Source organism: Pristiophorus japonicus, chromosome 1, assembly GCF_044704955.1.
Source record: "Pristiophorus japonicus isolate sPriJap1 chromosome 1, sPriJap1.hap1, whole genome shotgun sequence".
In the NCBI taxonomy this organism is placed as follows: Eukaryota; Metazoa; Chordata; class Chondrichthyes; family Pristiophoridae; genus Pristiophorus; species Pristiophorus japonicus.
Genome location: NC_091977.1, coordinates 383,049,360 through 383,074,083, shown reverse-complemented (window position 1 = coordinate 383,074,083; position 24,724 = coordinate 383,049,360). Strand labels below are relative to the sequence as shown.

Below are 24,724 nucleotides of genomic sequence, written 5' to 3'. Positions count from 1 at the left end.
TTGTGACTAAACAGGTATGTCAGTGGAAACATGAACCAAACAACTTTTACCTTACTCAGCTTATTTACACAAGATGTTTCTATGTACACGTGAGGTGATCAAGCCCTCGTGACTAATTGTTTATGAAACCCTAATCTATTTTATCTTTATACTCTAATCATGTTACTTATTGGCTGATACGCTAAAACCAAATGTCAAGATGTTTTTATAGAAGTTAATGAACTTATGTAAAATCTTATTATGGTTATCAAGCAGAATAAGAATGGTTAAATTGCTAAGTACTTCTCTATTTACTGTGACTTTGTAGTGCTGGTAAGAGATTTTCTTTGGTGCTTTACACAACATTATTCAATTAAAATTCTACTTCTATATCAACTAAGTTGCAGTTAACTCCAGGAAAACATTTGTACAAAGTATTTCGATACATCAAATTACTTAATGAAAAAGCAAAATATGGAATGATCCTGGCCCTGACTTTCCATGTCCTGCTGTAACTTTGGCAGGATATCAGTGGAATCCCCAGAAAAACAACGTACAGTGTCATTTTTAGGCATTTATGCTGTTTCACTGTTGGTTCCTCTAAACTCCTGCCGGTGAATTCCCACAGAAATTCTAGGTACAGAACCCATTCACGGACTAGTGATTGTAAAACTGTGAGGTACAACTGTGAAACAGAGCAGGTAGGACATGCATGTTTCATTGTGGACCCAGTTAGTTGATGATTGTGGAGAAGGGGAAGGAGAAGCGACAGACACTAGTCACAACCAGATATAATTATTATATTATTTTACTATTTATGAAAACATCATAACAATTTTACTGCTTTTGTACTATTCTTGATATATTTTCACTCTTGTGGATACACATGGCCAAATCAGTCCACATTATGATACCTTTGGAGAAAATGCAGGAAAATATGTAGCCTGAGGAAAATTTAGGATTATGACCAACTGTATTTTTGAAGTATAAGCATATTGAGGTACAAAATATTTTTTTTAAAAGAAGGCACTATCATCAGGAACATATATGGTACTTTTTTCTTGGTAAATATAAGGATCAAAGATAGAAATCATATTGCAACGTATCATTATGCTATCCGCACATGATGACATCATAGTGAAAATGATGATGTTGTGAAGATGAATGGGTCTTCCCAGGCAAAAAAAGTTGGCTTAACAGACTTTCATGAAGACTATTCGCTTTTATTTTTTGTGGGAACTTGCTGTAAGAAAATTGGCTTTCATTTTTACTTTCATAGCAACAGCAATCTATTGGTTGTGAAGTGCTTTGGGACATCCTGAGTATGGTACAACATGCTATATAACTGTATGTTCTTTTTTTCCTGTGTTCTATTTCATTTTTTAGACACAGAAATCTGCTACATTCACTTATGTCATGAAACTTGTGAAATCTCAAATAGCATTTTTCCTCATTAAGCTGTCACTGCCAGTAAACAATAAGTGACTTGTTGTTATTTATTATTTAAATTTAAACCTTTAGGATTGGTATAAGAAAGTTATGTTTTTTTGCACTGTGTTCAAGTAAGCCTCAAAATTGAGTATCATTGACATGAAGGCAAACAAAGTAATGTCACTTATCATGTGGTGAAATCAATAATGTGGACTGATTTGGCCATCTTGAATCTTGTTAATAAATTAATACTCCAGCCTGTTTATATAGAGATATGATTCTTATGTTATATGTTTTTACATACTTGTTTTGATGAATAATTACTTCAATAAAGATAGTTAGGCAATTATCTGCCCTCTTACTCTTCTGAAAGTACTCCCTGTTACTGGGTTTGGTTTCATGAGCGCCGATCTCATTCCAGTATTCGCTCTGGTCACCTTTCTTCAGCTGTGAGCCTGGAAGAGCAGGCTATTTGACCAAGTTGGGTATTAAGGCTGAGCCCAATCATGTCCTCACCCGGAATCCTTAAACAGCACAGACTAGGAATTAAACCTGGAACATTTTGAACTTAATGCTGTCATTGTCAATGTACCTGTATTAGTTGTTTTCATGATAATCATAAAGGTAGCAAATAGTTGTAAGATTTTCCTATGTAACACCAAATAAACGGTTTCTGATTGCCACAAGTATTTCTTCTGATTTTGTTCAGCGAGTATTCTTGATAATGTGTAAAACATAAGTAGCCATTTTTAGGTGGCAAATCTGAATGAGTGGTTTCTGGAGTAGTTTTTGAATATATTAACAAATTCTCTGATATTTCTGTTTTAAATAACAGAGAAAACATCCTATCCAATTGCACACTGGTTGTTAAAATGCCAAAAGTTAACTCCAGCAGATTTGTAGTTAGTTACACATTTACTTTGTGAAAATAAGTGACCCCCAAAAAAGCAACAAACAGCAAATTGCTAATTATTTATTCCTAACATATTTGCAATGTTGTAGACCATTTGTCCGAATGACACCAGCAGTTCAGTAATGAAAGCTGTGTGAAGATAAAGTCATGCAATCTGGGAAGTGCACAGAATGTTCTCGATCTGCAGCTTGAAAGTTGCTGCTATTAATCATTACCTGAAAGGCAATCAACACAAGTCTGATCTCTGTTCAAATATGCTTTTTTTAAAAAAAACTTCTACTTTTTTCTTTCACAAGTTCATTGATGGTAATCATAGATTTACTGTGGTTGCAGCCTAAAGACACACTGTCATTCATTTGAGTTGTTTTCTGTTTTATACCAAGGAATCTCCTGCTTGTCGCCGACGTTACTACCTAAATGTGAGCCATCTTAGCAAAGTTTTTCATCTTTCAATGTCGTTGCAGAAAATAGAATACAAGACGACTGAGTCCGAGGTGCTTTTTCCATATATTCAAAGATCAATCTCTGCCTTTTGAACTAAAATGAAATAGATTTGTTTCCTTTGATTTAATTAACTGTTCCTTTAATGTGAATGAAACAGTTCATTCCACTGTATAGGTTTTGATTGCGATGCACGTATATTACTTTTAGTAATTAGGAATGTCTGTGACCCATATTACTATTTAATTGTAAAAAAATATATGAATTGCTTTAAGCTGCAAACTTCTGGTCTGTGTGCTAGTATCTGCTATTATGAAGAGGTTTTTTTAAAATCACAACGTGATGTTAAACCCAGTAAACAGATTACTGCAACTGGAGTAATTGTCAATCCTTCTTAGACATACCTCAGTACAGACAGAATATAGAAACGGTGCAGTTTTTCAAATCATAGATGACAGGACCTGCTTATAGCAACTTTATGGCTATTAAATCTTCAAGATAGAAGATGGTTGAAATTAGAACAATGGTGGCATCGCTGTGGGATATCTTACTCATAGACCAGGTAGACTACTTGAAGGCTAAATTGAACTAGTTGAAACATACAGCAATGCTATGGGCAAAACAGTTTCGAACTGGTTAAACTAATGAGGTCAGAAGAAATGAAGCAGTGTGAAGCATTACATTAGGTAAGGTCTCATGGGTTTGGGGTTAATATGTTAGCATGGATAGAGGATTGGTTAAAGGACAGAAAACAAAGAGCAGGGATAAACGGATCATTTTCAGGTTGGCAGGCTGTAAATAGTAGGCTTCCGCAAGGCTCAGTGCTGGGCCCTCAGCTATTTACAATCTATATTAATGACAGATAAAGGGACCGAGTGCAATGTATCCAAGTTTGCTGATGACACAAGGTTTGGTGGGAAAGTAAACAGTGAGAAGGATGCAAAGAGCTTGCAATGGGATATAGACAGGTTAAGTGAGTGGGCAAGAAGTTGGTAGATGGAGTATAATGTGGGGAAATGTGAGGTTATTCACTTACGTAGCAAGAATAGAAAAGCAAAATATTTTTTTATGTTGAGAAACTATTAAATGTTGGTGTTCAGATAGGTTTGGATGTCTTTGTATACGAAACACAAAAAGTTAACATGTAGGTACTGTGCCTTTATTGCAAGGGGGTTGGAGTACAAGAATAAGGAAGTCTTGCTACAATTGTACAGGGCTTTGGTGAGACCACACCTGGAGTACTGTGCACAGTTGTAGTCTCCATACCTCAGGAAGGATATACTTGCCTTGGAGGATCACTAGATTGAATGAGAGGATTGTCTTTTGAGGAGAGATTGAGTTGAATGAGCCAATACTCTCTGGTGTATAGAAGAATGAATGGTGATCTCATTGAAACATGTAAGATTCTGAGGGGAACTGACAGGGTAAATGCTGAGAGGTTGTTGCTGGCTGAAGAGTCTAGAACTAGGGGGAATAGTCTCAGGATAATGGTCAGAAATTTAGGACTGAGATGAGACATTTCTTCACTCAGAGGGTTGTGAATCTTTGGAATTCTCTACCCCAAAGGGCTGTGGCTGCTCAGTCGTTGAGTATATTCAAGGCTGAGATCGATAGCTTTTTGTGCTCTCGGGGAATCAAGGGATATGGAGATCAGGTGGGAAGGTGGCATTGAGGTCAAAGTTCAGTCATGATCTTATTGAATAACAGAGCAGGCTCGAGAAGCCTTATGGCCTACTCCTGCTGCTATTTCTTATGTTCTTATGTTCTTCAGCATTAAACTGAGCAAATCTGGTAGAGGTTCAGTGGACAGTCTGTTCACTAGGGTAAGATACTATGCAAGGCCATGCCTGCCAAGCTTAAGGTGCAGCTCAAGCCAACAGATTTTGGCAGGAATGAGAAAGGGGTATTGGTTCAAAAATGGAATTTAAAATTATCCACTGACAAAGAACTGAAAGTATTCCTGCAGCTAGAACGATGAAAGAAACTTATACAGCATTTTTCATATCCTCAAGACATTGTTATTTTTTAAGCAACTACTGGAGACAAATTTCAAGCAACAAGGTCTCAACAATAGCAATTTAAATAAGTGAACAGCTAAAAATCGTTTCTGTTGGTGTTGGTAGATGAATGCCTGTTGGTCAGGACACCAGAAGAACTTTGAATTATTCCCTGGGATTATTTACAACTACCTGACCATACAGATGGGGCCTCAGCTCATTCAATATTTCTTCTGAAACCTCCAACAATATCAGCCTAGATTATGTGTTGAAGTCCCAGATTGGGGCTTGAACCCACAGCCTTCCGGCTTAGAGACAAGAATGTTGCCACTGAACCAAGGCCAACACTAGATAATGGTACTTAAGAGCATATTACTATGAATTATTAAAAGCAGTCCACAAAATTTCATTCACTGAATAGAGCATAGTGCCATTTACGACTAAATTTTAAAATTATGTTCAAGGAGGTGAAACCATATTTTATAACGTATTAAGATAAACCTGAGGATTGAATCAAAGTTGGATTGCAGTCCCTACCTATTACTAATGAAGCTTTTGAAAGGGTAGGCATGATGCAATGGGTCCACTGACTATCAGAAAATGCCACTTCCTGCTGATGGACATCCAAATTCACTTGTGTCAACTGCAGCAGTTGTGATTACTCTGTAATCTGTTCATGGATCAGGCTTAAGATCCTTATAATGTCCTGAGCAAATGTAATGATGTGATTTATATAATCAAGATAACATCTCGGAGTCATAAACATTAAATCTACTATATGATCCTACATTGGCGGTGAGGAGGTGGCTTTACGTATCCTGACTACCCATGAGGACAACATATTTAGTTGAGAGTAATAAAGCTCTTTGGTGGAAGAAATTGATTTGGGTCAATAGCTGTTGCCTAAATAAAGACAAAGGCTAGAGAGATATTTTGCAACTTTTAGCAACGATTTCAGTAAAATCTAGCAACACATGGCAGTTTCTATACATGTTAGAGATGGGCTCGGAGGGCTGGATTTTACCAACCTCAGTGGGTCTGTGGTGGGCGAAGTCGATGGTGGGTTCCGGCCTTGCAGTTGGCTCCAGCCTGCTGTGTAGAATGATTTTCCCTGCTTATTGAAGGAAGCGGTTCTGATGACATCATTTGATGAAGCATCATCAGCCGGTTTCCTTAAAGAGACCATGCACAAATTTAGTTTGACAGTTGTGCTATCAGTGTTCTACAGCATTGAGGTACTGCAAACACTGACAATGACTGCACAGAAGTGCATGGCTGCACCCAGGCTCTCCCATGACTCCCTCCAGATGTTTATGGAGGGAGTCACAGCATGCAGGGAGTTTCTCTTCTCTTCCCATGGGCGGAAGAGAGCTCCTAAGGAGATAAACGCAGCCTGGTTGCACATTGCACAGGAGGACACATCAGGGATGTCGTCAGGAGGACCAGGCTGCAGTGACGCAAGCCTTTTAATGATCTCAGTAGTTCACAAAAATGTTACTGCAAATTCACACTCAACATCATCCTGCTGTGACACTCATCACATCTGCATCAATCTGTCTTCCCTACTCTACTCCTGCACATCCTTACTCACACCAACTTACCTTGCATCTCCACCCATCACTGTCTATCTACATTATCACTTCCTTATCACACTAACCACCTGTTGCACTCACCCTCATCCTAGTCTAATCATGGTGAGTGTGAAAGAAATGACTTAGGCATTGGAGGGATGCTTTATGGTCTTGGTGTGGGGTCCATGTGGCAGCCAGGGTGTACGGCATCAAGTGAATTAAATCCTGACCCCCTGGGCAGCAATGTGGTCAGCTGATGATGCTCTGTGTCCTGTGCAATATCAGTTGATTGAAGAGAAGTTTGATGCTATTGCTGGTGATGCTGTTGTGCCTGTGATGCTGGTGTTGTGGCTGATCGTGGTGGGATTCTGAGGACCAAAGTGAGATGGTTTCAAGGGCACCAATGCTGATGGGAATAGATTCCAGATGAAGTGGAGATGACAGAAGCGATCTGTCAATGGTGGGAGAGGTTATGAAGTCAGACTGGATGGAGACTTGAGTAAAGACTTGCAACATTCTGAATCTGTCGTGGAAATGTAGTTTAGAGAAGCTAATGGAAGATATCTGATTCAGCTGGGAGCTTTGATTTGACATTTGAAGCTGTCAACTCATCAGCTCAAACAGTGGCAAGTGACCTCCCACCTCAGCCTCACTGACGAGGTCTCAGCACAGTGGGAAATCAGTCAAAATCTAAAAACTGGGAAAAAAGCATTGTTAAGGGGCTGTAGACAAGTGACTAATGATTCAGGTCTCCCCGGCTGCTGCATGTTGAGTCTGCTCAGCCTGGCAGACCTGACATTTGGTAAAGGCACGTGGCTTTCCCACCGACCCACCACCAATCATGTCCACTGACTCCCCCAGAAAATCTACCCCCTGCACCCAACCCCCCACCCCCTCCACCGGAGAGAACTGGAAAATAACACATCGGACCACCTAGGAAATGAAGTGGAGGTGGTGCTACATCTTGGTCCTCCATAGGAGTCCTGAGCACAGTGGAGGCATTAGGGGCGTGCAATTGCACAGGATCCTGAGTGGATCCAGACCCCATAACCACCTGCCGCTGGCAGCATTGGCCGGCCCAGGCAGGCTGAAGTCTCCGCCTAATGCACTCCTTTTCTGCATGATTTGTCTGTATAGATCTTCCCCAGCATCAGTGAAGTCAGGTGCAGCATTAGGGCCTTGCACCTGACTTCACCTGATGGCAGTCAGGAGCCCCAAGTGGATCCAGTGCCCAAACATTTGCACATAACTTCCCCAAGGCAAATGCTGTCCCTGCCTGGGCATTGCATGGTGCTCATTCCACAAAGGATAATTCTATGTAGATTACAGAAAATGAGTTAATGAGTTCTTTATGCCTCACATGGGGGATATCTTTTAAAAATTCAGAAGTGCTATGTACATCATGACTCTTGACATGAGCAGATCTTGTTAAATACTAAAGCCTGAATAAACAGAATACTATGCACCCATGAGGTAATTGACATTATGTTCAGCCCTATATTATAATATCTGTCATTTGATAGCTAGAAAATATGAAATCTAGTGAGCAGATTACTGCACATAGGATAACTGTTAATCACTTGTGTCATATGTATGTGAGGAAAGAGTGTAGGAAAAAAGAGTATAGAAAAAAAGAGCATCTGGATCATGGATCAGGAGGTCCATTCATGGGAATTTAGGGTCAATGGATCTATACTACAATGAGTAATTCCTACTGAGAAATTTAGCTACTTGAAAGAGTTGCCAGATCAGCAATATTTTATATAGTAACTTTTTGTCTCATGCCATTGGAGTTACATTAATATAGCCAATTTTCAAACTATTTTATATTTTTAAAAAAACACACAGAAAGCTTGTTTGCAATATTTAAAAGATAGATGCTTTCTGTTAATTTCCCTTTTTGTCAATCTCATACTTCTGACTGATAAAGAAAGGGGAGAAATCACACAGCATCAATGTTAATAAACTTGCTGTACATAACCCTGGGTAGTGCAGTGTTAATGTCTGCCTGACAGTTGGGGTCTGTGGCAATGGTTAGTGCAATGGAGTTCAGGTGCACTCTGCTTTGGGTGGATGAATGATTAGCTGGGCTGTGGTACAAATATTTGCAAACTGGCTGTTGTCCCTGCTATTTATAGAAATCTTAAGCAAGGGGAGCGGCTGGCAGAGTAGTTTAGAACATTATTATCCTTTTGCCTCGGGAGCCTGGCCTTGAGGCGAGCCCGGATTGATAGATGAAAGTCTCCTCTGGAGACTAAAGGGAACCTGAATACAACGTGCTGGGGAGGCTCAACTCTGTTCCCAGTTGGCATGAGAGAGACCACATGGGCGGCTCCTGTGGGAATTAGAAATGTAACACTGGTGTAATTTGTGTTCCCTTTGCAAGTTAGACTTAAAGCAACTTGTCAGGACAGTGAAGTGAGTTTACCCTGATCTAAACTAAGAATGCTAGAACTGGCCACCTTCATGAAATAAAGAATTCACCATCAAATATTTCTGAATCAAAAAATGAAATCATGATCCACGCATCGACTAGTTATATTTTAATTAGGATTTTGTTGTATAAAGTATTAATGATTAAAAGAAGTGCATTCAACTTCTTAGTCATGGTTATTTGCCTAAAGCACCACTGACACCACAGAAATGTACAGCTAAGTGAAATATCCACAGATAAATGACACCTTCAGTTATGTACCAATATACTTTGCATATCAATGTATTTATTTTTTGTCACTTCTTTTTCCTCCCCACCTCTTCTAAAGTTATTACCACCTTGTTAAAGTATGGTCCCATGGACATTGATTATCTCTGGGGATCTCGTTCAAATGGTCATTTTTCTTATATGAGCCTAGGCGATTGTTGCAAGGCTAATCAAACAGAAGGAGAGGTAGAATGCATCACAATCAAACAAAGTCCTTTGCTCACCCACACATTTTCACCTTGGTAATGTTCAAGATTGGGAGCTTTGGCCAGTTATTCCTTCCCAAACGAATGCATTTCATCAGTTAGCTAAGCAGTCACAAACTCTACAACTCTCGTATCTGGGGAGCAGTTAGTAGGGCACATACATGAAGTATATACAGCAGTTCATAACTCAAAGGGGGCTCCATTCCATTAGCTTTTTATGGTCTCATCCACTTGAGGTGCTGCTTTTAATGTCTTGTTAACCTGAACCCCCAAATACTCTTTCTCTTCCATATCACCCAGCTTTCTCCCATTCAAAGTGTAATGAATACTTTTGTGTTTTTTTTAACTAACATATACCACATTTACTGACATTGAATTCCATAGGACACTTTTTATTCATATGTCCATACTGGCAGACGATACTAAGTCAGGACGCATATTAAATAATTCTGAGGACCAAAGGAAGCTGCAAGAGGAGATTGATATTCTTCCAAACTTAGTATTGTCTGCAAGTATGGACACCACTCTCTCCAGCCCTATATCCAAAACATTGATTTACAAGGCGAAGAGCAGCATTCCCAGAACAGAACTCTGTGGGACACTGCTAAACCACTCTGAGAAAATGCCCTCAACTCCTACTCTGCTTCCTCACCATGAACCAGTTTTTATTCCATTTTGCTACCTTCTCCCTATTCTATATACCCCTTATTCTCTTAATTTCCTGTTTACTATTTGTCTGCCCAGTTACATAACTGAACCGTATCCTTCAGTAATTCTTTTGCTGCATTGTCTGTGATCTATATCCTTCTGTGATGCTTTTATTGCATCCTGACAGTTCAGAACCATCTTTGACCTCAGAAACCTGTCCTGTGTAATGAGACAGGAATAATAAACAATCTGCTAATAAAGGATCCCCTCGGAATGAGTGATCATAGCATAATTGAATTTCAAATTCAGATGGAAGGTGAGAAAGTTGGATCTCTAACCAGCGTATTAAGCTTAAATAAAGTAGACTATGAAGGTATGAGGGCAGAGTTGGGTAAAGTGGACTGGGAAAATAGATTAAAGTGTAGGACCGTTGATGAACAGTGGTGTACATTTAAGGAGATATTTCACAACTCTGAAGAAAAATATATTCCAGTGAGGAGGAAAGGGTGCAAGAGAAAAGATAGCCATCCATGGCTAACTAAAGAAATAAAGGATGGTATCCAATTAAAAACAAGGGCATACAAAGCGACCAAAACTAGTGGGAGGATAGAAGACTGGGAAGCTTTTAAAAGCCAGCAAAGAAAGACTAAAAAAATGATTAAGAAAGGGGAGATAGACTATGAAAGTAAACTAGTGCAAAATATAAAAATAGATAGCAAGAGTTTCTATAGGTATATAAAAAAGAAAAGGGTGGCTAAAGTAAATGTTGGTCCCTTAGAGGACGAGACTGGGGAATTAGTAATGGGGAACTTGTGATGGCAGAAACTCTGAACAAATATTTTGTATCAGTCTTTACGGTAGAGGACACTAACAATATTCCGAAAGTGGATAGTCAAGGGGCTATAGGAGGGGATGAACTTAACACAATCACAATCACTAAGGAGGTGGTACTCAGTAAGATAATGGGACTAAAGGCAAATAAATCCCCTGGACTTAATGGCTTGCATCTAGGGCCTTAAGAGAAGTAGAAACATAGAAACATAGAAAAATAGGTGCAGGAGCAGACCATTCGGCCCTTCGAGCCTGCACCGCCATTCAATAAGATCATGGCTAATCATTCCTTCAGTACTCCTTTCCTGCTTTCTCTCCATACCCCTTGATCTCCTTAACCGTAAGAGCCATATCCAACTCCCTCTTGAATATATCCAGTAAACTAGCATCAACAACTCTCTGCGGCAGTGAACTCCACAGGTTAACAACTCTCTGAGTGAAGAAGTTTCTCCTCATCTCAGTACTAAATGGCCTACCCCTTATCCTAAGACTATGTCCCCTGGTTCTGGACTTCCCCAACATCGCGAACATTCTTCCCGCATCTAACCTGTCTAGTCCCGTCAGAATCTTATATGTTTCTATGAGATCCCCTCTCATCCTTCTAAACTCCAATGTATAAAGGCCCAGTTAATCTAGTCTCTCCTCATATATCAGTCCTGCCATCCCGGAAATCAATCTGGTGAACCTTCGCTGCACTCCCTCAATAGCAAGAACTTCCTTCCTCAGATTAAGAGACCAAAACTGAACACAATATTCCAGGTGAGGCCGTAAGACCTCCTTGCTCCGATACTCAAATCCCCTAGCTATGAAGGCCAACATACCAGTTGCCTTCTTCACCGCCTGCTGTACCTGTATGCCAACTTTCAATGACTGATGAACCATGACACCCAGGTCTCGTTGCACCTACCCTTTTCTTAATCTGCCGCCATTCAGATAATATTCTGTCTTCGCGTTTTTGCCCCCAAAGTGGATAACCTCACATTTATCCACATTATAGTGCATCTGCCATGCATTTTCCCACTCACCTAACCTGCCCAAGTCACCCTGCAGCCTCCTAGCATCGCCCGCACAGCTCACACCGCCACCCAGTTTAGTGTCATCTGCAAACTTGGAGATATTACACTCAATTCCTTCATCCAAATCATTGATGTATATTGTAAAGAACTGGGGTCCCAGCACTGAGCCCTGCGGCATGCCACTATTCACTGCCTATTATTCTGAAAAGGGCCCATTTATCTCGACTCTCTGCTTCCTGTCTGCCATCCAGTTCCCTATCCACATCAGTATATTACTCCCAATACCATGTGCTTTGATTTCGCACACCAATCTCTTGTGTGGGACCTTGTCAAAAGCCTTTTGAAAGTCCAAATACACCACATCCACTGGTTCTCCCTTGTCCACTCTACTAGTTACATCCTCAAAAAATTCCAGATTTGTCAAGCATGATTTCCCAAATTTCATAAATCCATGCTGACTTTTCCAATGCACTCCTGGCTGGCCTACTACATTCTACCCTACGTAAACCAGAGGTGATCCAAAACTCGACTGCCCATGTCCTAATTTGTAGTCACGCTCACCCATCACCCCTGTGCTCGCTGACCTACATTGGCTCCCGGATAAGCAATGCCTCAATTTCAAAATTCTCATCCTTGTTTTCAAATCCCTCCACGGCCTCACCCCTCCCTATCTCTGTAATCTCTTCCAGCCCCAGAACTCCCGAGATGTTTGCGCTCCTCTAATTCTGCCCTCTTGAACATCCCTGATCATAATCGCTCAACCATTGGTGGCCGTGCCTTCTGTTGCATAAGCCCTATGCTCTGGAATTCCCTGCCTAAACCTCTCCACCTTGCTACCTCTCTTTCCTTCTTCAAGATGCTCGTTAAAGCCTACCTTTTTTGGTCCATGGACCATGCTTTTGGTCACCTGATTTTTCTCCTTATGTGGCTTGGTGTCAAATGTTTTATCTCATAATACTCCTATGAAGCGCCTTGGGATGTTTCACTATGTTAAAGGTGCTATATAAATACCAATTGTTGTTGTTTTGTAGGTCACTTACCCGATTTTAACTGCCTACCCGTCCAAATTCCGACGGGCAGTTTGGGTTAAAATTGCTACAAAAAAGCAAAGAAACTGTTTTTTAAAAAGCATTTTGAGTGATATAATTGTTTCAGTAACTTGATGGTGAAAGGTTGACATAGTTTCCCATTATGAAATATTGACAAGGGCCCAGATTTTGCGGTAAGCGGCAAGTGAACGTTGCATGTCATTTATTACACTTGTACTTACCCACAGACTTTCTGTTGGCAATAATTAGAAATTAATTTCAGTGAGGTGCCCTCCACATGTGATCTGGGACCTGTGATAACAGGGCTAGCAACTGTATGTCTTAACAAATCAGACTGAAGAATCCTTACTGAGGCACACAGCCCATGAAATTCAATATAGTAGCGCCAGCCGTTAAGGCTAGTTTACTTGATGAAATGGCGGCGCTTCTCTCCCGCCCGCTTCCGGCACGGCACCCGGCAGCCACCATCTTGGAGAGGTCAGCAGGCTTGCCATTGCCTGCGCTCGCTGCTCCAGTGTTAATGTGCAGATTCTGATGTCAATCAGTGTGCAACACTTGGATTGACGCACAACTGCGATTATGGATATTGCCGCCCCCTTCTTACCACGCAGGGAAAAACATGTGTGCAGCAGTTGTGGAAAGATGCTGTCAGCGCTTATTGAATGAACACACACATCTTGAAGGTAAGTTTCGATTTCAGTTTTTGGAGTGTTTTTAAAATATTTTATTGGAGCGGTGGCTTGGTGTAATATACTTAAAAAGTTGTTAAAGTGTGCAGGAACTTCAGGGAGTGCTGCTGGATGCTTGCAAGATATTGGATGTTAACGGTGGGCCTCTGAGACCACCACATACCCCCAGTCCTGGGGGCTCTAGTCGCAGTCCCCCTTGGGCTGTAACATCACATGGGAGATGAAGCAGAGGCAGCAAGAGGGACAAGCTGCCAAGAAAGGGCAGCACCATCTTCTCCGAGGGGGTGAGGTGGGCCTCATGTTTGGTCGAGAGATTGTTGGTAGGTGAGTGATGAGGTGCAGGAGGCCAGGCATTGAGCAGTATGTGAGACCAGTGGTGCAGTTGGTAGGAGATGATTTTTGAAGATGCATTCACTTGACCATGCAACTGAGTTCATGAAACTTCTTTGGGCACTGGAACCAGATCCTGGGGGAACACAGCTGATAGTGATGGCCTCAGTGATCTGGTCCCACATCTTTCTTTCTGGAGGGCCTTCTGGCCCCTGTAGGTAGAGGACCTCTCTTCCAGTGTTGATCCACTTTTACCATTTTTTACATGCAGAAGGCAGTTCAGCTTTAAGAGCTAAAGAATGTCTAGTTTGGAATGATTTTTAATGGCCTGGATTTTACGGTGGGTATGACACCATATGCTCTGAGTACGCCGTCATTCTGCCTTTGAAATCCACCGAAAGTTCAGAATTTCCACACGCTAAATCCCGAACTTGCGGTCTGTCAACATACGCGTTGACAGGCCATCCGCTCCATCACTGAAAACCTAATTGCTGGTGCAGACTTCAGCTATTTTCCCACAAACTGCCCAGCAATTCCGTACGGAAATTTTACGGTTGGTGGAAACAGACGCAGGGCCTGTTTCCACTGCGTAAGGGGACACCCGGAAAACAAATGCTTTTTTTTCATTAAAAGCTTTAATGAGAAGCAATCCTCGTCTATTCCAAATTTTCTGCATAGTTAAAAGTGGGAATTATGAATAATGAATTGGATTCCCACAATAAAAGCTAAAGGCTGTAATAATGAAGTATTGTAGTAATTTAAATGAATGAATGAAAGACAATGAGGGCGAAATTGCTCAGTTTGGGGTGCACAATTTGAATTAAATGAATATTTAGCGCCCGGCGAGATAGGCTGCTATATGTCGCTGAATTGGGGTCTTTGTCAGAAAACAATGTGTGGGGCGGTATCGGAGGCATTAGCGGGGACTCGCCTCCACATGGCGGTAGTGTGCCGTTAGCGGGGTGCGAAACTCCAGGAGGTGCCAGCGGGGTGCTACAGAGTTTTCGGCGGCTAGAGCGCCCCCTCCCCCGGAATTTCCCCCTGGCTCGGTGGACAAAAAGGGATTTGCCCTGCGACTAGTGTCCCAGCTCAAGCACGGTGATGACGTCAATACCATGTGTACTGATCCCTTATAGCTCTGCGCCAACCCCTTTGCCCCCCATGGGGGAAATTGCCCCGCAGGATGAGAGGTTGGCATGGGGCAGTGCCACCGACAACCTCGCGGGGTGAGAAGCTGTGCTGACTGGGGCGCCCTGGCCGCCCTTAAAGGGAAGGTGGTAGCGCCTCCTCCGCCATCTTTTCTGTGTCGGCCGACATTTTAGTTGGCCCGACAATGACGGCCGCCAGTGTAGCCGGGCCACCAACATGCAGGCCGGCACCCCCTCTTGGGTGCCAATAAAGCGTTGCCGAGTTCGCAGCGGCCCTGTACTTTAAAAGAAGGGGAGGAACATTGTGACGTGTCAGCGTGAAGCATCACGTCAGCGTTGCACTGAGTCGTGCCCTGCGACTGGCCGGTTACCACCCCGCACATTTATTTTGCTCTAAGAACCCAATCCTGTGTGATTTAATGGCCCATCTCACCAGGCGCTAAATTTTCTTTTAATTCAAATTATGCACCCAAAATACGCACTGGGCAATTTCGCCCCCCAATGACTAAGAGACAGGGATAAGAGAAAGAAAGAAAGAATTTTTTTAAATCTTTAAAAATCTGCAATAATAATTAAAATCTGAAGGAATAAGACTCTATACTTTTAAAAGTAAATTTTCAGTGCCAGGGAGCTCGTTTGCCAGTAATTAAGACTTATCGCAGCATTAAAAATTCACTTACACTTGAATGCACCAGCCCTAACTGTTTCTGATGAGTTTAGTGGGTATCTAATGGGTAAGTACTGCAACTTCATAGGGGTCACAGTCTCAAAATAAGGGTCGACCATTTAGGACTGAGATGAGGGGAAATTTCTTCACTCAGAAGATGGTGAATCTTTGGAATTCTCTGCCCCAGATGGCTGTGAATGCTCAGTCGTTAACTATATTCAAGACAGAGTTGGATAGACTTTTGAATATTAAGGGATTTAAGGGATCATAGAGTCATAGAAAAATTACGACACAGAAGGAGGCCATTCAGCCCATCGTATCCTTTCTGGATAAAGGGATAGTGCAGGAAAGTGCAGTTGAGGTAGAAGATCAGCCATGATCTTATTGAATGGTGGAGCAGGCTCAAGGGGCCATATGGCCAACTCCTGCTCCTAATTCCTATGTTCTTATGTTCACGCTCTTCCATGTATCTCAAGGCCGAGTCCCTCGGCGAGATACCAGTACAGGGAAGCTTCTGAAAAAGCAGGGAAACTCGACAGCAGCTTCCTGATTTCTGCATTTAAATGCACATTGCTGGAAGTTGCTGTCCCATTTACTTATTAATAATGGTGACTGCTGATAATCTTATCGTTATTTCTAAATCGGGGCCATAGTGTTTTCCATTGTCATATGTTCACATATGCTTTTTCCCGTATAAAGGCACGGCACAGGAAGTAAGATTAATGCATGCAGTAAGTGTGTGCAATATGTAAGAGGTTAAACATATATGTGAGAGAGGGATAGATAACGAACGATAGGTAGATCCTTTACAATCTGTTTTTCTTTTATTGTGCAGAAAATGAAGGGTTAATTGCCCAAAAGCCAACCAAAGTGCCTGACTCTGGAAATGTCCTCCTATGATTGCTTGCTAGACCTTTTGGGATACAAATTGAGGGTATTGATCACACAGCCAGATAGAGTGCTCTTCCTGCAGGTCTTTGTAGATCAGGTGTCATGTCTCCTGCAGTCTCCTTGCTGAGCCTGAGACTCACCATGCACAGCTGCTTAGTCAGGGCCAGGTAGCTAACTCTATTAAAGTAAATATGCTGCCTGCAGTGTTTGTTCTGTGAGTTGTGTGTCTCCGATGGCCTTTACCCTCTTGATCAGTCCTCTCCTCTTGCTGCTGCTGCTGCTACACCAAGATACCACCAATGGCCTTTGCACCTCTTCCAGATAATACCTTTAATCTGATTAAATCTGGGTGTAACATGTAGTTCAATACTTATATTTCCTTTATAACCAAATTCTCCCCCTTTTAAAACTCTGCAGAAGTTTCTCCTGATTGACCTTGAATAAAGCCTTAACAGGTAACAATCTGTTTTTGTTTTTCACTAATTACCTGAATTAATTTTGAATAGGAACAATTCTCACAGCAGAGTAAAGGAAGACAAATGACCCACTTTATTAGTGTTGCACCACTTTTATGCACATCTCAACTGTGAAGAGAGGAAAATATGATCCTATAATGCCAAATCAGATGTTTCTTTTAGTACTGCTTGTGTCTGATTCAAGCTGATGTGAAGATTATATCCCAGCATGATGAAGTGCGATACTTTCTTGGAGTTTTTTTAATGAAACCTTGTAGATAAGATTCGATTTTTATCAGAATATCAGTTGCTTTTAAAATTATTGGAGGGGGCAGAACATTGAATGCTGAATGAGTACAGATTTAATAGTTGTAGAGATAAGATATGAAGCTTTCTTGGTTCCATTTAATGGTGTAATGCAAAGTCAGATAAGACTTGGTAGATTGTGACTTTTATCTATGTTTACTGAAGAAGGCATTTTTCACTATCTTCAATATGGGCTGTGTGAAATATTTTATATTCTTCGGTTAGAATTGTGTTTACTTTCCAAGTTCAGCTGCATAAGCAACATTCAGCGTACAATAACAAAGCAGGTTTATAGTTTTTAGCGCTGTGGTGATTTTATTTTTCAAATGTAGTTTAAGAATAAATCATAAAATAGACATTGGCGGAGAATACTTCATGAAGGGACCTCAGCCAGCATAGAACTAATGAAGTCACAAGTGTGCTGTTCCGATTGTGTCCAGTATGTATAAATGCATCATGTTCATAGAGAATATTTATACAGGAGAAGTGCTAAGGAAACTATATAAAAGGTATGCAGATGTCCCGTCTGTGTGTAGAGTAATGTACAGTTTGAAGTTTGTTATAAAGTAGAGGTTGAGATGATACCATAGACTACAAAAGTAAACCTCAAGTAGTTTATCACTATCATCTAAAGATCAATGTATTCCGGCTTCTAGAACACACTCTTGAGGGTGCTAATTCATTATAATAGACAAATGTTGTGGCTTCTTACCTTATTCCTATTTTTAACTTACTAATCCCTGCTTCTGTACAAAGTTCCACATTCCAGCAATGTTATCAAATGCAGAACATAATTTAATACAATAAGTGATGAGGACATTCAGCACTTCATTTGCCTTATTTTGTATCCTAATTTAAATGGTATTGTTAGTATATCTTCTGAGGATGTGCAATGGTACACAGTCTAATAGGTCAAGTTTTGTTGTGTTAAATCTAGCCTCATTCTGATTTCTGTTGACTTTGTAAATAAATATAATTAGCAGTAGTTGCCAAAGTTGAACAAACAGCCACAACATTTACTGGTAATAGTTGAAAAATTAAGTCCAATGCACTTGATCCATATAGATATCTTCCCTTTACATTTCATTTATGTTCCAGTGTAACTGTAGTTTTTATGTAGCAAAATCCTCTTTTAGAGCGTTTAATGTAATTGGAAAGCCAATAGCTATTGCTGACTTTCAATGTCAAGTGATAAAGCACATACTAAAATCACATAAACATCATAACCTCAGTCAGGTACTCTTGGTCCAGAAGCCACAGCTAACATAACTGTGCAGAATGAGTCCGTGTCTTCAATGACTCCTCCCATTCCACCACATAAAGTTATACAAGCTGATCACGTAGTTTATTATGGGCAGCATTTCAAAATTCTGAATGTGTAAAAGACAATCTAGTGGACAGTGGGACGTATAAGACATAGCTGTGTGTACATTCAGAATGAGGCTGTCTGAATCGTTCTTAGATATGGACATGGCAAATTATAGTGAAGCTTTAGACCCATCTTACACTGCTTTGGAGTTTGAAAATATGCAGTTGTTGTACAGTGCCCATGGTAAGTTACAGTAATTGGTTGATAATGCATTGCTTAGTTATGAAGATCAGTAGGTTGAAGTAATGTAAAGAACCAAAAGTAAATTGTATAAAGAAATGATGAATTAAAAATAAGTTTTACTGTAGTTAGGACTACTCTATTGAGATTCTTCCTTTCACTCTTTAATATGCGATAGCATATTTGGCAGTGTTGTTTTGAATCTGGGTACTGTTTTTTTAAAATCATGTGCCACCCACTTGCAGGCTGTCAATTAGTGTGTCAACAGCTTAAAGTAAAGTCAGCTGGGGTATTCCCTGCTCCATTTATTTCAATCCTCTAATTTTTAGTCTTTTGACAACTTCAACAATCAAAAGAGTTAATGTACATTTCTGAGCTCAATGGCTCAATGTCTTTACTCAATTCATTCAATTTCATTGGAACAAGCATTCCAATCATTGAGCTTTTTTTCCAGAGCTTACAAATTGTGCACAACTCGCTTTTGGACTGGATGAGAAGTGAAATGTTTAAGAAGCTGGTGACTATGTTAATTAGATAACAAGCTAATGGTTACCTTGTTCCTTCACTGATTATTTAACCAGTGTAAAGCTTTTAACTATTGATTATTCTTTTACAAACTCAATACAGGATTAACTGCGTACTTTTATGTACATCAACATTTATTTCAGATTATTTGTGGTTTATGTAATGTGAGCCTAGAAATTATTGTTGGTGATATTAACAGACGACTGCTTAATACGTTTGTTTGTATAACATTCCTCAGTTCATTATTTAATGAACATATCAAGCATCCCAACAGTAATTTCAAGGCTATGATGATTTAGACATTAGTTTAGATATTTATCATATTGGCACTGCCTGAATCTAATTCTATTCAGGGTGCATCTCTTAAGTTTTAAGGAGGATTACTTTCTAAAACCTCCAAAAATGGATAATTTCCCAATGCAAGTGGGAGAGTTAAGAGGAAGAGATCAAATTGAAGTTAAGAATGATTAAATTCTACTGACTAGTCCCAGTTACATAGGAAATATTCCTAATGATTTTCAGATTGTGATTCAGATGATATTATAGTCCTGCTACACTAGTTTATGTTTTGTCTTTGATATCATAGTGCTTAAGAGGCATTATTTTTTGGCAAATGTACAAGACTTGTCATTTAAGACATCATTTATGGTTACTTGTTAGAAGTCAGCAGATAGTTTTGTAACTGTGCCAATGTCAGTCTTAATCATTTCCATTTGAAAGCATGCCTAAAGTTCCACTGCTCCCTATTCTGAGCATTCAAACTGAAAGAGAAAGTATTGTTCCCTTTTTGGATTTGTATTAAACTACAAATTATATTTTAATATATTTTTCATTACTCCATCCCTGAATCAGCCTTCTGAAAGCAACCGGAGATTATTTAATTTTGACTGTATGCAATTGGCCTGAAATTGACTAAGTGAATCACTGCAAAATGATATTACTACTTTAACTAAACACATCCTTTTCTAAAAGATGACTTTTTACAGATTTTGATCGGTGTTTTATTGCATATAATTGCCATATGTGATCAAAGAATAATAAAGATAGCAACATTAATGTTCAAGGGAATCTTTCGATCCTTTTGCTTCTGACAGTACAAAGAGACTCATCAGAATAATAAAGATATTTGATGTGGCTCACTTTGTAGTGCAACATAACAGCACATACTAATTGAAATGGCAAGAGAAGATGACAGGTGTCTGTTAGTGAAGATTTTTCATGGCTTTGTAACTGTGCTGCCTGCTAAGTATAACTGGACTGATCGTATGTTCTTTCCTCACTCAGATACTTCTCCAACAGAGACAAACACCATGAACACATCAGACAATGGTATTAGCACTTTGTGCGCAATCTGTGGGGACAGAGCAACAGGAAAACACTATGGTGCCTCCAGTTGTGATGGATGCAAAGGTTTCTTCAGGCGCAGCATAAGGAAGAGCCATGTATACTCATGCAGGTACACCACTTCAATCTGCTTATACTGTATTGACATTGCCAAGTGACTCAGAGTGCAAATGTGAACAAGCAGTCATCAGTTTGACTAAAGAATCCCTTCTGCTTGTGCTTTGGTTCTGAAGTAGCCTCAATCATGAGAGCTGGCAGTGTAGCAATTATTGGAGTAAACCAATTCTACAGTTTTAGGACTGAACAATCTTCAAGATTGTTATTAATTTATTTTCAGCATTTTGTTTGGATTAGTTTTCATGGCTCAAACATTACTGATAACTTACAAATAAGGTTTATTTTAACCTTATTGCTTAACTTTTGGATAGCTGGAATTTTTGGGGAGTGTAGCTGAACCATACAGACCAAGAAAATTGTAGCTTCAATCTGTAGTCTGTGCAGGGTGGCAGTAGCACTTGTTTTTAGGGTAGGCAAATGAAACAAGTGGCCCAGCGTTCCTGGCTCTGATGGTGCCCAGTGCCCCCTACTGGAAAGCTGTATATGTTGATGTTGAGTGGAGATAGGATCAGGCTCAGCTCAGATTGGGCCCATGCTCCATATATATATTGCTGACACTCTGTCCAGGCTCCACATGAAGAATGGTTGCTATCGTGAGCTACTACTGCAATTCAGGGTAGAACATGGGACTGGATAAGAAACTGGTAATAAAAAAAAATGAACAGCATTCAGGAGAAATGAAACATACAACAATAACAATTTTTATTTATATAGCGCCTTTAATGTAGTAAAACATCCCAAGGTGCTTCACAGGAGCGTTATTGAATAAAACTTGACACTGAGCCACTTAAGGAGATATTAAGGCAGATACTTGGTCAAAGAGGTAGGTTTTAAGGAGAATCCTAATGACGGAATGATAGGTAGAGAGCTGGAAAGGTTTAGGGAGGGAATTCCTGAGTTTAGGGCCTAGGTAGCTGAAGGCATGGCTACCAATGGTGGAGCGATTACATTTGGGGTTTAGCAATGGACCAGAATTGGAGGAGTGCAATATCTCAGAAGGTTGTTGGGCTGGAGAATAGAAATAGGGAGGGATGAGGCTATGGAGGGATTTGAAAACCAGGATGAGAATTTTAAAATTGAGATGCTGCTTAACCGGGAGCCAATGTAGGTCAGCGAGCGTAGGGGTGATGGATGAATGGGACTTGGTGCAAGTTAGGAGACAGGCAGCAGAGTTTTGGATGACCTCAAGTTTATGGAGGGTGGAAGATGGGAGGCCAGCCAGGGGTACGTTGGAATAGTTAAGTCTAGAGGTAACAAAGGCATGGATGAGGGTTTCAGTAGCAGATGAGCTGAAGCTGCATCAGAGTCAGGCGATGTTATGGAGGTAGAAATATGCCTTCTTAGTGATTACACAGATATGTGGTAGAAGCTGATCTCAGGGTGAAATATGACATCAAGTGTGGTTCAGCCTTAGACAATTGCCAGGGAGAGAGATGGAGTCGGTAGTTAGGAAACAGAGTTTATGGCAGGGGTCAAAGACAATGGCATTGGTCTTCCCAATATTTAGTTGAAGGAAATTTCTGCTCATCAAGTACTGGTGTCGGACAAGCAGTCTGACAATTTAGAGACAAGGAGGGGTCATGAGAGATGGTGGTGAGGTAGAGCTGGGTGTCATCGGCTACATGTGGAAACTGCACGCTGTGTTTTCGGATGATGTCGCCGAGGGGCAGCATATAGATGCGAAACAGAAGTGGGCCAAGTATAGATCCTTAGGGAACACCAGAGGTAATGGCGCAGAAGCGGGAAGAGAGGAATGTACATGACTGCCAGAGGCCATTGGGTCTATCTGTCTGGTCCCAAAGTTTGAAAAAATACCATATACTATATAACACTTTATCTCCTATACTTCTGGGACAGGCTAGATAGATCCTTTTCTAAGGTCTTTTCTAGGCCATTGTTTTCATATGTTCATTCCTTCCCTTTGCCAAATATCTATCTCGTTCTTGAATTTACCAGCACAACTGCCTCCAATGCCTCTCTGGGTAGCTTGTTCCAAACATCCACCACCCTCTGCATAAAACACTTAAATCTAAAATAGCTGTTCCATTTCCATTCCCTTGCGCTTGAATCTGCACCTTCTTGTAGAGTTTGTGATTATGTTAAACATATTATTCAGATTTACTTTATCATTACCCCTTAGAATTCTGAATATATATCTTTAGATGCATTTTTCCATTTGTAAACATTTCCAATTTGCAGAGATTCTCCGAGTTTAGGTGCCCAATCTAGGGTATCGTTAGTCATCCTTCGCCAAAACCTCTCCAATCTTTGGATATTGTACAGTGACAACAATTGTACAATTTATTCTGAATTGGCTGAATAAGTGCTTTGTGCAAGTTTAATGCGAATTCATCAGAATAGGGAAGGGGAGTAAGCAGTGGGAATAAGAACAGGAGTAGGTCATTTCGTCCCTCGAGCCTGTCCTGCCATTCAATGAGATCATGACTGATCTACAACCTAACTCCATATTCCTGCCTTTGCCCCATATCCCTTATTACCTAACAAAAACCTATCGACCTCAGATTTCAAATTAACAATTGATCTAGTATCAATTGCCATTTGCGGAAGAGAGCTCCAAATGTGAACCACCCTTGTGTGTAGAAATGTTTCCTAATTTCACTCCTATAAGGTCTGTCTCTAATTTTTAGACTATGCCCCCTTATCCAAGATTCTCCAACATGTGGAAATAGTTTCTCTCTATCTAACTTATCTGTTCCTCTTAATATCATAATAACTTCAATCAGGTCACCCCTTAGCCTTCAAAATTCCAGGGAATTTGTGAAATCTCTCTTAATTTAATCCTTGAAGTCTGGGTATCATTCTGGTAAACCTCCGCTGCACTCCCTCCCAAGGCCAATATATCCTTCCTAAGGTGTGGTGCCCAGAACTGCTCTCAGTACTCCAGGTTTGGTCTAACCAGGGTTTTGTATAGCTGCAGCATAACTTTTACCCTCTTGTATTCTAGTCCTCAAAATATGAAAGCCAGCATTCCATTAGTCTTTTTGATTATTTTTTGTATCTGTTCATGACATTTTAATGATCTATGTACCTGAAAAGTCTCTTTGGACCTCCACTGTTTTTAGCTTTTCACCATTTAGAAAGTACCCTATTCTATTCTTTTGAGGTCCAAAGTGGATGACCTGACATTTGCCGACATTGAAATCCATTTAGAAACATAGAAACATAGAAAATAGGTGCAGGAGTAGGCCATTCGGCCCTTCTAGCCTGCACCGCCATTCAATGAGTTCATGGCTGAACATTCAACTTCAGTACCCCATTCCTGCTTTCTCGCCATACCCCTTGATCCCCCTAGTAGTAAGGACCTCATCTAACTCCTTTTTGAATATATTTAGTGAATTGGCCTCAACCACTTTCTGTGGTAGAGAATTCCACAGGTTCACCACTCTCTGGGTGAAGAAGTTCCTCCGCATCTCGGTCCTAAATGGCTTACCCCTTATCCTTAGACTGTGACCTCTGGTTCTGGACTTCCCCAACATTGGGAACATTCTTCCTGCATCTAACCTGTCTAACCCCGTCAGAATTTTAAATGTTTCTATGAGGTCCCCTCTCATTCTTCTGAACTCCAGTGAATACAAGCCCAGTTGATCCAGTCTTTCTTGATAGTCCCGCCATCCCGGGAATCAGTCTGGTGAACCTTCGCTGCACTCCCTCAATAGCAAGAATGTCCTTCCTCACGTTAGGAGACCAAAACTGTACACAATACTCCAGGTGTGGCCTCACCAATGCCCTGTACAACTGTAGCAACACCTCCCTGCCCCTGTACTCAAATCCCCTTGCGATGAAGGCCAACATGCCATTTGCTTTCTTAACCGCCTGCTGCACCTGCATGCCAACCTTCAATGACTGATGTACCATGACACCCAGGTCTCTTTGCACCTCCCCTTTTCCTAATCTGTCAC

At 40.7% G+C, this 24,724-nt stretch overlaps 1 protein-coding gene across 3 annotated transcripts in view; it reads left to right on the top strand.

The window, feature by feature from the left end:
* Positions 1 to 24,724, top strand: part of LOC139259658 (hepatocyte nuclear factor 4-gamma-like) — a 180,840-nt gene that overhangs the window by 114,119 nt on the left and 41,997 nt on the right. For 2 of the 3 annotated variants that reach the window (XM_070875212.1, XM_070875194.1), the window contains exons 2-3: positions 2,707 to 2,817; positions 20,628 to 20,799. In XM_070875212.1, coding sequence (XP_070731313.1) covers positions 20,654 to 20,799 — 146 coding nt within the window. In that variant the 5' untranslated portion in view covers positions 2,707 to 2,817; positions 20,628 to 20,653. The remainder of the gene's footprint in view (positions 1 to 2,706; positions 2,818 to 20,627; positions 20,800 to 24,724) is intronic. The other variant, XM_070875203.1, reaches the window with a different exon arrangement.